This window comes from Desmodus rotundus, chromosome 13 (genome assembly GCF_022682495.2).
Source record: "Desmodus rotundus isolate HL8 chromosome 13, HLdesRot8A.1, whole genome shotgun sequence".
NCBI classification, from domain to species: Eukaryota; Metazoa; Chordata; class Mammalia; order Chiroptera; family Phyllostomidae; genus Desmodus; species Desmodus rotundus.
This window is the reverse complement of record NC_071399.1, coordinates 71,920,538-71,935,692: the sequence shown is the minus strand read 5'-3', so window position 1 is coordinate 71,935,692 and position 15,155 is coordinate 71,920,538. Positions and strand designations below refer to the sequence as shown.

Here is a 15,155-nt window from a genome sequence, read left to right as displayed (position 1 = left end):
TTCATTTTCTTTGTTACATGCCTTCATTAATCACTTAGCCTCTCATAACTTATAAGTTTATATGTTATTTTCATTGGTTTTATTCACATGTAGGAAAGTATATGCCTCTTGTATTTTTGAGGCCCATTCCCTTGTTTGGTTTTTTTTATTGAGACATATTTAACATACAACACCTTAGTTTCAGGTGTGCAACACGATGATTTGATATTTATACGTTACAAAATGACCATCTTACAAAATGATCACTACAATAAGTGTAGTTGACTTCCAGCAACACACATAGATACAAATATTTTTTTCTTGTGATAAGAACTTTTAAGATCTCTTAGCAACTTTCAAATATACAGGACGGTACCCTTATTAACTATATTGCTACCATGCCGTGTATTACCTCCCATGACTTATGAGGAGAGGCTTGTACCTTTGGCCACCTTCACCCATTTTGCCACCTTTGCCTTTTATGATCGCTTATTGTGCTTGATCCCACTTCGCAGAACACATTTCAGACTTTTCACTAAGTTTCCTCAGTCCACATTTGTGTGCTCACAGAAACCATTGCCCTGACTTGTTGCTTTCCCTGCTCCTTCCCTTTAAAATATCCGTCCTAGAATCATTGCCAAACATCTAAGCTCCTACTTTCTGATTCTTCCCTCTATGTGTCCCCCTTCCCAGACTCAGTAGAACAGTCACTTGTCATTGTTCACAGGGCCCGTTGTCACAGGGCCCATTGTAACACGATTGTATTCCTGACCCTCCTCCATCCTGACCCTGACCTTAATTTTTTAATGAGCAGAAAAGACCCTGACAATATTTTTTAAACTCTGATTGAATCAGGTGATTCAAACTCAGAGAACCACTCATTTTCTGATGTCCACAACTCTCATTTCAAAGTATTTGATGGGAAATAGTGTGTGTTTATCTCTGAGAAGACTGTTAGAATTTTAACTGAGGCCCTAAGCTGAGAATAAGTGATCATTCTACAGCCAAAATATCCCGTCACCCGCCCATCCCAAACTAACGATGTGTCTGCAAAAAGCAGAGGATCTGCAGAGTTTCTACAAGATATCAGAACATATTGTAGGCACTACAGGCTGTATATTCTCTGCTGCAACTCTCAGTTCTGCCATCGCTGGAAAACTGCCATCAACAATATGTAAATAAATTAAAGTGGCTGTGTTCCAGTAAAAACTATGCCCTGGCTGGTGTAGCTCAATGGGTTGAGTGCCGGCCTGCAAACCAAAGGGTCACTGGTTTGATTCCCATTCAGGGCATCAAACCCCAGTCAGGGCACATGCCTGGGTTGCAGACCAGGTCCCCACTGGAGGCCAGGTGAGAGGCAACCACTCATTGATGTTTCCCTCCCTTTCTTTCTCCTTCCCTTCCCCTCTCTGTAAAAGTAAATAAATAAAAATCTTTTTAAAAAAACTAATTAATGGATGCTAAAATTTGAATTCATGTAATTTTCATTGGCCACAAAATAGTCCTCTTTTGATCTTTTTTAACCATTTAAAAATTTAAAGGTCATTCTTGGTTTGTACATTGAACAACAAAACAAGCCACAGGCTGGATTTGGCTGCAGTAGATTTTCACGTGGAGAGGACATATACACCATTATTAAACAAGTAAAACAAAAGTAAACTGTTATAACTCTTGAGGAAGAAGTTAGAGAATATTAAGTGCCTAATTAGGTATACAAGGACATCCACAGAGCACCTGAGACAATAAAGTGTCCCTACAGCAGTCCATACCTGCCTCTAAGGCCCTTCTTGAAATGTAATGGGAAGCTCTTGTCTCCTCTTTGCCCTTCCTCACCTTCCAGGCCCATCCCAGTTACGGAGCCTTTTCCTCACACTTGACCAGGAATGGTCAGTTGAGGGTCCAGCAGCTTGTCTGACCCCAGTCATGCTCATATGACATTTCCTCACCACTGTAGACACACCCACCCTCCTACCACACAACTGAGAAATGCTTTTTCCCGATTAAGAAAACCCTCTATTTTTAGGCCTTCTTCTCTCTGCAGCTGCTTCCATAGTAACAGAGGGGATAGCCAGGAGATGCCTGTTGTTGACAAAGAGTCAGCTGCCTGAGCTCAGTGCCCCAAGGATGAAAACATCATTTATATGAAGCTGAATGTATTAAAACCCATGTTCATGATGTAAATTTAAAAATCGTAAAGGGATGACATGTGAATAAAAGCATGTTGACAGTTGCCATTTGATACACTGTATAGTAGCCCTGCCCTCCCAATCTTTTTAAGTTAGGGATTTTGCTGATTTTTTTATTTTTCTAATTCTGGTCAATAGACACCTGCAAAAGGTTTTTGTCTTCGTAGGACATCCCAGAGGGAGTCAGGAGTTGATGTTTGGGGTTCACTCAGTCAGTAGGCTTCCGAGTAACCTGGAGCTGTCGGTTGGCCACAATTAAGTGCATCAATATTTCCACGTTTCATTGGCCTGAACTATTCACTCACTTCTGAAAGGGTCATTTGCTACAATTAGCATTTATTTAACAGTTACATGAAAAATGTGGGGTCCAGTTCAGTCTAGTGTTCATACGTAGGCGTTACTTGTACATCTCACTTACAGAGCTTATTAGTTTCCTGTGTGTGTGTGTGTTCCAGTTTTAGTAACTCATTCGAGCACTTGCTTGGCACATATTGTAGCCTCTGCAGGTACTAAAATGGAGGAGACCTGCTCTTTGACCTCCCTGTATTCAGAAACTGGTAGAGGAGAAAGACATCAAAACAAAATCTGTATGCTCTATTGTGATCAGTGATTTAATGGAAATAGAAAGTGAATAATTTGGGAGTACCTAAGAAAGTAGCACTACCTGTCTGAAGGTGTGACAAAGGTAGATGAGGAGAGAATTACCCCTTCAGTGGTCGCCTAGTGAAAAACACTAGATTTGGAGCCAAACACATCTTTTTACTGGCCTTGGGCAAGTTACACTGAGCCTCAGTTTTCTCATCTGTCAAGTGGGGTTAACAATACACCATTTGCAGCTCTACAGTACCAGTCAATAAATAGCTCTCTTCCCTTCTTGGGCCCTTTCACCAGGTGCCACGTGTGGCGGGGCAGCATGTTGCGAACTGTCGGATGGAAGGAGGGAGGAGAGATCAGTATTTCTGGGGTTGCCTGGGGACAGGGCCCCCATTCTGAATGGGAGCCAGGAAAAAGCTCACCTGGGTCAGCTATTGTCCCGCTCCCCCGGGAGCTCCTTTGGACAATGGATAGCGTATCTTTTCCCAGCAAAGCCTTTGCATATTTTACTGTCCGTACAAGTTGACTGAGGGACTTGGTCAAGTTACATACTTCTTCAGACTGCTTTTTACTCCGAGTTTCTCCCCTAAAAACCAACCCAGTGATTCCTCAGGGCTTGTCCTAATTCCTGTCACTGGGAAAGGTATTTAAACTTTACACCATTAAGATAACTCGGATTTCTTCCCAACAGATGGGCAAAAAATAGATATTTATGAATAATATGTACTTAATACCTCATTTCTGGTGGTGGTGGAGTGCTTTACATTTTAATGAAATTTTGTGTATATTTGCAGTGACTGATAAATGGGCATTGTACCCTAAAATAGCCTTAACCATCTCAGTGATCCCCATTTGGAGTATTGAAACAAAGCATAATTAATTAATTTGTTTCCACCTTAGAGCCAAATCAACCTGAATAGAGTTCTAATATCCCATTGTAGGCTACTAGAGGTCGTTATATCCAGGAGCCATCAGGTCTGTGCCTTTTGGTACTTTGACTGCAGAGTAATATACCTGTAATATACCATTGAGGATGCAGGTGTTAACTAAGTTGCCAGATGTCACAGCAGGAAAGATGAGATTGAAACCCCCATTTCTCTCACCCCAAACCTGCTGTTGGGATGGTTTGGCTTCCTGACAAAGGATTACCAAATGGAAAATCCATTGAAAACAGCCACTTCCCAGTGCAGAGTTCTGGCTTGGCGATTCCTGAAAAGTGATGGAGCACCAAAGCGCATGTCCCTTTGTTTCTTCCAGGGGAGAAACCCTACAAGTGCACCTGGGAGGGCTGCACCTGGAAGTTCGCTCGTTCGGATGAACTGACAAGGCATTACCGCAAACACACGGGAGTGAAGCCATTCAAGTGCGCGGACTGTGATCGCAGCTTTTCTCGGTCGGATCACTTGGCACTGCACCGCCGGAGGCACATGCTGGTGTGAGGAATGCTGCCTGTCCAGCTGAGTGAAAGAGCTGGATCTCTTGGCGGCACCCAGTTCAGCAGGGCTGAATCCCCTTCACAGTGTTAACACAAAAGGGCATCACCATCCCACGATGTCTGAAACCAGAGCAGGAAACAGAAGGAACACTTCTCCTTACGGTCTGAAGGTAAACCCCATCGCGACTCCACGAGAGTCGGCTTCACGCTGGCCTGGGAGATCGGTGACGCAAATGCTGACGAGACAGGCATAGTTTTCCGTGCTGTGTACTCTGCCATTTAAAGATGTTTGTAGCTTGTACATTTTCTGAGCTGTCAGACATTTTGTTATTGATACTTTAAAGGTCGTCTACCACAAATTGATGGCTAGAGCAAGACCTTGTAAATTGGGATTATTCTCCCATCGTCCCACCCCTGAACCCCTTTTTACAGAAATTTTAGTTCCCATCTGAGTAAGACAGAATGCACCTCCAGCCCGTTACCAGCAAGCCGCATGAACGTAGAAAAGAAGAAGGTGTCGGAGAGGTTCCATTACCTGCAGTAAAGGGGCACCCGGGTAGCCCTTTGCAATAGCGATGGCAGCAGCTAGATATCGCCCGCAACTTGTCATTATGCCATGCCCTGAAGAAAACCAACATTGAACCTTTCATTTGTTTGTTGTTGATTGTTTTTGTTTTGTTTTGATTCTGTTTCGTTCATCTGTTCGAGCAGAGGGGCAGCGACATTTCAGTCGGCGTCCAGTCCCGCTGTCCGCCCTGGCACGGACTGGCACAGGGCTGTTCTGTAGTTGAATAGGAAGAGCCTGTCTAAAAAAACTACTGCCCCACTTCAAATTGCAGTGTTCTGTCACCTGGGCATCATCTCTTCCTGGCCCTAGTATTTGATTACAAGGAATCAGGGGGGGGAAAAAAAACCTTTCTTAGACACACTGGCACCAAGGTAAGAAGAGGTGGGGCTGCCCAGGCAAAGTCAGTGAACGTGAAAAATCAGACAAAGCAGAGATGGAAATAATGCGCCTCTTGAGGAGAAAAGCAATAATGAATAAAAGGACTTTCCTACAATAACTTCACTGAGGACTCACGTTACCGATTTTCATACTTACTAAAGGGATTGTAAGAAACACCCCAACATTTTAGATGTCTTGGTTACATTTACAGCACTGAGGTAATCTCTCTGCTGTTTGTTGTCCTGACTGGTTGACTACCACAATTAAAGATTATGCTCCCCTTTGCTTGTTTGAAAATGGTTATTTGGTGGCTAGAAAGGCCAGGGAGGCAGGGCAGGGCATTAACGCTGGGGTTAATGGGTCAGCCCTCCTTGGACCCAAGTCAGTGGAGAGGGAGTGCTCCCCGAGGAAAGCCTGACACGGTGCTAGTCTCCTCACTCGGAGAGCCAAGGAGCAGTGACTCTCCAGCAGGTTCTTCTACACAGATTTCATTTTCTAAACTGTATCAGGACTCAGTGGTTCTGCGTCGGCCTCTGCAGGGACATTGAACCCCTCATCCTAGGCTGAGGGTGAGAGGAAATTACAGTCCCATCAACCCCCGAAAAATATGAGCCTTTTTGGCAGTTAGCAAATTATACAGTAAACAAAGCAATACATCACCAACAAGCATTCTCTCAGAAAAATTATCATGTTATTTTCCCCACTAAAAGCTGTTTTTCCAGCTTTATGTGGCTAAGGGGCTTGGTGAGGTTTTTAGTTGTTGTTGTTAAGATTTTTTATAGCTTAGATATAAATGTTACCAGCATATAGATAGACCTTTGCAATATACTTTAATTACAAACACTTGATTTTGGGAATCGCACAAATTAACCTCCCAATATTACTAGCTCATTTTTAAATGTTTGAACATTCTGAAATAATTTACAGTTGCAGAATTATCCTTTTTAGAATCATCTTCTAATTCAGATAATCTTCCTCTGATGAAGCAAGAACTATAAGCCTTGAAACAAAGACAATTTGTGTTGGATGGTATTAAAAGAATTTTTTTTATCGTTCAAGCAACAGCATAATGATTTTCAGGTCAAATTCTGTCTTCAGAAATATGCGCTCTACATTTTCTGCCAGGTCTGAAAAATTCATCAGGCACTTTTTTCTGCAACAAGGGCTGCAACTCCATTAATAAATAGCTTCTTTCGCTACACAATCTACTACCCACCAGGCACTGGGTTTTTTTTAACTGACTGGAAAGATTTTTTTATCTGTACTGTATGTAACTCCTACTTCTCATGGCCTGTGACCATTGGGGATAAAAAAAAAGGTTTCTCGATGCATGCCAGCATTGGTTATTGGTCTGCAGCACAGAACAGAGCGGTGCACACAGCCTCGGAGCCCTCTCCACTAGCCCCAGAACCTAGTTGGCAGGCAGCAAGTGAATCGCTCAGGTGAAGTGTAGACTTGATTTAATTCTGTCTGCTCATAAGAAGGGCCAATCCTGTTCTGTGCTGAGAGATGTCTTCAGAGTGTTACAGGTAGAGATGGTTTATAGAATTCATAGAACTGACAGGCAGTGGGAGCTTCCTGAGTGACAGCTTGATTTAAATTTAGCACCGAACAAAATGAGCTGCTCCTCTCTAATACCATAGGAAAGTGAGTTTTTCTCCTTATCCTCTGAAAGTGGAAACCAGGCTGAGACAGTAAGGTAACTGAGAAAACCTGTCAGTGTTACACCAGCTCCCCCTTCGACTTGTCCATACTTCTAAGGCGGGACCCAAGCACAAGGAGTGAATGAGTTGCTGATCTAGCCCCAGGACTGAAGCTTACTTGGGGCTAGTCTCGGGACATAGCAAAAGCTCTCTGTTGAGTTTTCTGTAGGAGTTTTCCCATGGAAAGGAAAGTAGTTTGGGAGAGAAAGAATTGGATTCTTAAGTGGGAATATCTTTAGGTGTAGAAAAGGCTCCTCTATTTCGTCTTATTTCCATTGTGGCCTCTTTTTAAAAAGCACAGTAGATGATGAACAACAGCAAAGAAGTAGAATTCAGAGGACTCGTCAGATGTTCCCTAACTAGCAGCATTCTTTGGTTTTAAAGTTGAAGCTGGTCAGTCACCTTTCAGCAGGACACGTGAGCAGGTTTGGGAACTTCCACCCAGGTGGCGGACTGACTTGAGAAGCTACAGTAGGCCTATCTCTTTGCATTGTGGAGATTTAAGTTCAAGGGGGTTAATATTATCTGAAAAGTTATAAGGTTCAGGCTTTGAAGTTTAAATAGATTCCCTGATCTGAAGGTGTTAGACAAAAAATTTGCACTTTCCCATCATCCTCCAGCACGATCCTGTCAATTGTGTGTGGATTCGGAGAAGCCTGCTTGGTAACTTGTCTTGTGTTCTGAAACTCCTAATGGCTTCACCCTGGAGATCATACTGCTGCCTGGCATCATGTCCACAAAACACTCTAGGACATTTATTTTCAAAAAAAAAATAGTTGAATAACAGTAACACAAACCACATTGGGGAAAAAAGAATACTTTTTTTCACTTTAAAGTTTAAGTGGAAAATAGGAAGAGGATTGTCAAGGGGAGAAAATCTTACAAAAAGCTACAGTGTTTACAGTGCCGGTTCCAGGTTAGAAAGGCCATTCTCTTTATGGTTGAAATTTCAATAGCTCATGCAAAGCTTGTGGTCATTTTTATACAACTTTTTTTTCACTTCAAATTGCCATTTGTGTTTCCAACATAAGTGTAATTCTGCACTTTGAAAGCAGTCCATTAGAATGATAATGTGTATGGGTAAAGATGCAGTATTCCTTATTCTGTGCTTTACTTACTATACTTACCAAAGCTGCCGTTGAATAAATCTGGTGAGGTGAGGCCTTCAAATGTATCAATACGCCTTTGTTATGTTGTTATGACTGCTTAGAAACGTAGCCATAATGTTGTTATAAAGGTGTCTTAACATCTATAGTAAGGATTGACAGAATTTAAGCAGTGTTAAGAATACCAGCATCCATGATATATTGAGTTATAGCCTTCATATAAGGGACTGAACATGAGGTAACTCTTACAAATCATAAATAGGCCCAGGAAGCCTTAATACTCATAGTCCATAATCTCAGATTTTGCTCTTTACTAATCTAATGCCTGTAGATTTAGGAAGTAAATGTATTCCACAACTTCATTGACCAGCTCTCTTCCTTCAGTTTTTCTGAGGTAGTGAATCTCACTACAAATATCTTCCGCTTTGATTTGGTTTTGTTTAGAAATGAGGTTTGGCAAGCGGTGTCTTCCGTATTACATTTCTGCTTATCCCCACACTGCCCCCTGCCGACCGTCCCAGGCCCCGCCAGGTCAGCACACCTGTGCGCACACCTGCATACGCGGCTCCTGAATGTCAACAACCACCCTTTTTTAAAAGAATGAATTTGTAATAATCCATGCTGTCTACAAATGTAAGGTATTTACCTTATTAGTGAACCAGCTTATAATGCGATATATGACTTTGCCTGCATTTTATAGTTAAGAAGTGTACATACAGATTTTAAATGCTCTATTTTCACAGGTTCATTATAGAGTTGTCTGTTTCGCAACCCATGTCCATTGGTACTTTAAATACGCTAAATACCATGCAGTTGCGATAGAAATTCAGGTTTTCATAAGAAAATGAAATTGAGGATACTGCATCTTTAAAAAAATAGAGTGAAGCTATTTTACTGTATTCGTAACCTATGTGATAATAGAAAAAGTATTTTCAAACTCACAAATTTTTCAGAGGTTGTAAATAGTTTGATGAAGTATGTTGGGGAAAAGAGCTTCTAGTTTTCATCACAATAAAAAAAAGACAACCTGTCCAGGTATGCCTTCTGTGTCTCACACACAGTTAGCGATATTGCTGTGGGGGCCCGGCCCCACTCTCGCACAGCGCACCCACCGTGTGCTGGCGGAGCGGAGAGGCCACTCGTCTCACGTTAGCCAGGAGGGTTGAAAACACAGTGAAGTCATTTTAAGTTGCAGCCCGCTGATTCCAACCTCAAAATGTCTCCCCATGAAAAGGGGGAGACAGCTGCACGGGAGTTTGCCTGTGCCAAAGAGAAGCATCTAGCAATTGCTCTCTTCCCTCAGTTATCTTCCGCCTCCACCAAGGAGTTCTTGATGAAAAACAAAACAAAACAAAACCAACAAAAAAACTATACAGGGTTTCTTCTTGTTTAATTCCAGGGGGAATACTTTTAGGAGTAGCGAAGTGTTGACAAGATTAAGTGTTATAGGTACGGCCACGTGTGTAAAGGAATCTACAGTGGCGGTAGTAGTAAGCGAATGCCCATTTCCAGAAAGGAATTAAAAGCTCAAAGTGCCTGTCAATGACCAGTATGACCAATGAGATACCCCTGTACTTTTACACAGCAATAATTCCTCCTCAGGCTGGGTTTTTCCTCTACATTGGGGAACACATGCGCACATGCACACAGTAAATTACATCTGTCCACACACCCACAAAAATACCCTTGTGTCTTTTGAAGTATGCCCCATCTTGTTTACGTGAGCACTGACTAATGTAATCTTACGTACAGAATGTAAAAATGCCGATCTGAATATTAAAGTTACCTTCCACATACACGAGGGCATATGGCAGTTTTAATTTTGAGATAAAAACTTCACTGTGATTTGCCCCAGACTTAGGAAGCACGGAGTGGGTCTCAAAAAGTTTTGCTTAGTTAACAAAAGCCAATTTATTTAGAGTAAAACACTAGAGACATTTGTTTGTCTTACTTTATTTTCCCCACTAGTATCAAATGCATGAATCCATCTTTGTTTCCCGTTTCCCTGATAGTTTCTGTTTTCATCTAGGAGCCATTTTGGAATGAATATCGACACAATCATTGATCCCTAAAATGTCTATAGGAGTGTAACTGACATTTAGTAAGCCCACCTTGAGCCAAAGTTTGCCGTTAGTCCTGGAAATTTCCAGATTTACATTTAGAACCTGACAACTCTTTCCTATAATTATCTACTGCTAAAAGCGGAGTCAGGAACAGAAATACACGGCGAGATTTTGTGGATAGACAAGAGCCCTGGAAATTCTCCAGCCCTGCCATCTCAGCACAGATCCACCCAAACAGCTACTGAGGGCTCTCGGCAAACTTATACTCCTTCAGAGCCAAACATTTGGTCAGAGCAATTTAGAAAGTATAATGGCAATTAAACACTCGGGCTTTAGACAGTGGGGACGGCCAGGGTGGGCAGTGTTCTCTAGAACCACACCACAGGCCTAGAAAGCCATCTGTGTCCCCTCCTCCAGGTTTCAGAAAGCAGGAGAAGGAGAAGGACATGAGCCAGGATGGGGTGTGAAAGAACCGACTAAGTGTCAAAGGAAAGCTGCTGGGTTCCTTAACCTCACGCAGTCAAGTCTCCTGACTGGGCTGCTTTCTGGGAGTTGTCGGGAAGTACGAGAGGAACCTGAAAGGTCAAAACCTCAGCAAGCTGTTAACTAATGGCTGTGTATCAAACGCTTAGGATGTGCCACGCACCACACTGGGTAATTTTTAGACACATCACATCTCATGTGTATGACAGTTCTCCATTTTATGGCTGGGAAACTGAGGCACAGAGAGAGCGGCTGCGTTTCCTCCAACAGAGGAATAGCGACTGGCGGAGTGGGCTGTGAAGCTACCTGCCGCTGCGTCTGAAGCCCGTATTCTTCCCACGCGGCACGTGTGTTCCCAGCAGCCAGCTTCCCACATCTAACTCTTAAGCAGTTTTTATTGTGGATGCATAGTCGTCATATTTTCCAAGATACAGGGACCTGATAGAGCACATGATTGGACAGTGGTACAGAGACTTGAAGCCTGTCTTCTCCTCCAAACTCACACGTGGATGGTCACTAAAGGGACTCGCAATAAGCGGATGTCTCCCTGAACCTGTCACTGTCCTCATACCACTATCCTCCGAAATGTTTGGCCTGAAGATCCAAATCATCAAAACTCCTCCCTGTTCCATAGCATTGTAGCCGGAGTGGGTTTTTATGAATCTGTGTATTTCTTTAGGTGTACTGAAAGCCCCTCCACCTATGTAGCCCTGCTAGACTCTGCTGAAGGCACATGTGAAACTTTGACCTCCATGGAGCTGGTTGTCGATAACAGAGCCCATTCCCCGTGGTTGTTAATGGGGTGGCAGTCCCCAACATTCAGGCCATGAGCAAGGAGAGATAACAGACCGGCCCTTTTCAGACTTCCCACCTAAGGGCACCACCTTGGAATGTTTTAAATAATCGTATAAATAATTTGTTTATAGCATTGTTAGTTTAATTGAATTTTTGGTGAGAAGCTGTCCGACACTAGGGAAATGAAATGCGCTCCTCCTCTGGCGTGTAGGACAAGGTCTCTGGCAGTGTTGATTCACAGACGTACTAATGGACTTAGAAAACATTAAGAGAATGTCATTTCTCATGGTGGTTCTTTTTCTGAAAATGAGTCTCCCGGATTGTGGTCTTTCTCCCTGTTACTTGGCTGAGGGAAGAGAGAAAGCCCGCACAAACAAATTCCCTTCTGTGCTGAAAGCAAGTGTTCTGTGTGCGCAGCCCACTTCGGAGAGGGGCTCTCTTCTCAGTTGATCGGGTTTCACAAGCAATAATTTCTCCACAACAAAACCACAACTTTCAGTGAGATGAAATGAGACAAATAGTGGAAATGGTCACATCAGTACTTTTTTCATTCTAGACTTCATCTCCTGAAATTTAAAATGTTTGAGACAAGAGTCTGCGCTTTGTGTAAAGCAAGAATCACTGACTCTTTGTATGAATTATTATATCTTGCTTTTTCCAAAGCAGGCTTACCGCAACTGTTACAGAGATTGGTTTCTTCTTGTTGTTGAGAAATGAGGGTGAATGGAAGAGTAGTAGTATGTGGGTCAAATTCTAGTAGAAGTGCCCAAGTAATCTCGAAGTAAGATATTTGAAAGACCTCCCAACAGCTTTCCTTTCTGCTAATTTCATGCTCCAAAGATACAGCATAAAACATTATATAGAAAATGCGTTTGGCCTACTTGTGCTTTCAGTTTTCCCAGAGCAGAGTTTTGTAATTACATCCAGGCTACAGTATATATTTTGTTCCTCAAACTTTATTACATTGGATGGGTATTGTTGAACTGGGGCACTGGTGCCTATATTCAAGGCTCTTTCCTATCAACTTGTCTGTCCACAATTTGTTGTGTTTCAAATTCATTTCTAAGCATCACCACCCCCCCCCCACGGAGTGGTGGCAGCCTTGTTTTGCTCGTGTCTGTGGGGCGCATTGCATCACATGGCAAACCACCTCTGTGGAAGTGAGCTAGCTACTCACAAAACCAGCTTGAAACCATCGTCTTATGTATTATGTCATCCTGCATCATTAATGCAATTATGTGCATCATAACACGCTCATTATTCAAACAGGAGAAACCAGCAAATTCATGTTTGTCCATAGAAGAATGTACTCAGAACTTTCTGTGTTATGAAATGATGAGAGCAGACCACCTTTAAGATACCCACCTGCCACTTAAAATGACTTAGTTATAATTAGTAGTAGTCTAGACGTTGCTTTTGGTGTGTGCGTAGGGGGTGGGGGGGTCAGCTCAAATGTCATATTCTTTTGAAAAAAATCAGTCACATTTGAAAAACACATATGTGGGAATAAAGAAAAATATCATCTTTGGCCAAATCAAGCAGGCATCTTTTTCTTTTTCCTTAACACTTAGCTCATTATACCTGGTGATTGGATTACAAGATCTATCTGTGTGAAATACAGAAACATCCTTTAGGTTACAAAACGGTTATTCCAGGCCTGAACCCCTGCACAGCAAACTGAATAGATGTGCTGTGTCAGGCTCACTTGGCGGATGTGACTTTACAGAAGACTCTTGGGTCCCTGGCCCCAAAGAGGGAGAGCGCCCAGGGGGAGGCCTGCACAGTAAAGAGTAAACCCCCCGGTGATGCTGGCAAGTAAATGTGTTCGTTTATTAGATCTTCATTTGGTTTTCTGTTCAGAGTTTTCATTACAAATGAATTTATTTCTCCAGCTTATCTAAAGATCTAATTTCCCAATAGTTTCCTCTGCATTTATATACTCTGTAGTGTGTAGGCAAACCCTATTATAAGTTTATTAATATTATGTAAGTGTTGTTCTTGTATTTATGTATAGTGTATGTATTGTAAATATACTCAGAGCTTTTTCCTTTTACTGTAAAATGGTGATTTTTTTTTTGCCCTATGATAATGTAAAGGGAGACCCTCCTAATGAGATTCTCTCAGAGGATGATTATTCCAGTCTATTCTCAGAGATTTAAATGAACAAGTGTTATCGTTTTTAATGGTGTCTCAGACATATTCTGTTGGTGCATTGCTTTTCTGTATTCAACTTTCCTATGAATTGAGCTGTGAACTGAATAGAGTTTAAACCTTTAACTGTATGCATTTGTATAATTATCTGAATGAAGGCATGAAGGCTAAATAAAGCATTTTGTATGGAACAAAACTCCCTAATTATTACTAAGGCTGACTCAGACACTTTGGAAATCACAGTTATTAACCATCCTAATTAAACCTTTGTTATGAAAAGTTTTACCATTTCTGTGTAGTAATTTAAAACACAGAACTAGACTCTATATTTAAAAATGCACTGGGTTTTGATTTCATAACAGCCAGCACCCAAAGAGGGATTCCTAACTTAATATTTTAATGAATGTAAAACTAAAATGAGGTCCAGAAATATGAAGTGATACAAAAAAATACATCTTTCATGCACTAAACTTGAATCTCTGTGAATTACAATTTTTTTCAGATGTCGTGTTGTTTGAATGTAGAAGGATCCATCGAGCACAGGCCAAGGCTAGACGATTTCTAAATTTTAAAGAAAACTAGATTGTAGAGGCTTTTGAAAATAAGACCATTAATGAGTAGAATGTTACATAGTCGCTAAAATAAGCACTTGAAAAATCTGTTTAAGTATCTTCCTATATATTGTCCTTCTCCTAAAGATCTGCTAGAAACATCCATTTTAACAAAGAGTATGGTAGTAAATACTAACAATTACAGAGAATGGTGACACATGATAGATGATAGTTAAAATAATGTTTGAGTGCTTCCTAGATTCCAGGTAGTGTTCTAAGCATTGCGTTTGTCCCATTATTCATCACAAAAATCTTGAGTTACATTGCAGATGAAAACGTGAGGCGCTGAGTTTAAGCAACTTCCCTAGTCAGTCTGGTTCAATTGTTGGTCTTAACCACTAAAAGGCTATGGATTCCATGGTGGAAAAAGGATGGAAGAGGGAAGCAGGGGTCAAGGTGAAAGAGAGAGTTCATAACAAGTATCATCCAAATTTTCAACAAATACCTTTGTATGTACAAGTAAATATAAATAAACCAATCAAAATACCATCCTTCATTTCAGACCCAGCAAACCATAGTATAGTTTAATAACTCCTAAAAATCAGAGACGGAAAGTAATTGGCTCACTCTATCACTGGTGAAATCCAATGGACGTTGAGTCCTGTGAACTCATTCTGTTCCACTCGAGGACACTGTGTGGACGTAGCTGTGGGGGCTGCACACCGGCTCCATCCCATCAAGCACACTGCTCCCGCCTCGTTCGGGAGGACCTGTGCCCCGGGGACTTTGACCTCCAGGAGCTCCAGGAAAAGGGTCCTGGGGAGTGATTTCTCTCTCCTAGGGAAAGCTTCCCTTTGTGGCTATCACAGCACCAACTGGGTCAAAGAAATCATTCACTAAAAGATTATAAGATTGTTTGAAAATTAAGGCAATAAACCATCAGTACATTTTTACTAAATTATTTGTGAAAACTTCAGTTATGCCACTTTAGGAATATTCCGTGAAGGGAGAGGCCAGTAAATTATTAGAATCTCTCTTTTTCTACACTCTGGTGAAGCATGGTAGGAACTGATAGGGCTGAATCTAATTCATTCGATTACTTCATTTTGGATATGACTTTGTAACGAAATGATAAAGTGGGTGTCAGATTTATGTCTTTGTCC

General features: G+C 41.7%; 1 protein-coding gene across 5 annotated transcripts in view; it reads left to right on the top strand.

Moving 5' to 3' along the window:
- The window catches only part of KLF12 (KLF transcription factor 12), a 417,210-nt gene extending 403,578 nt beyond the window's left edge, over positions 1-13,632 (top strand). For all 5 annotated transcript variants that reach the window (XM_053916601.1, XM_045201833.2, XM_045201835.3 and 2 more), the window contains one exon: positions 4,017-13,632. In XM_053916601.1, the coding sequence (XP_053772576.1) occupies positions 4,017-4,198 (182 nt within the window). In that variant the 3' untranslated portion in view covers positions 4,199-13,632. The remainder of the gene's footprint in view (positions 1-4,016) is intronic.
- Positions 13,633-15,155: the final 1,523 nt, after the last annotated feature.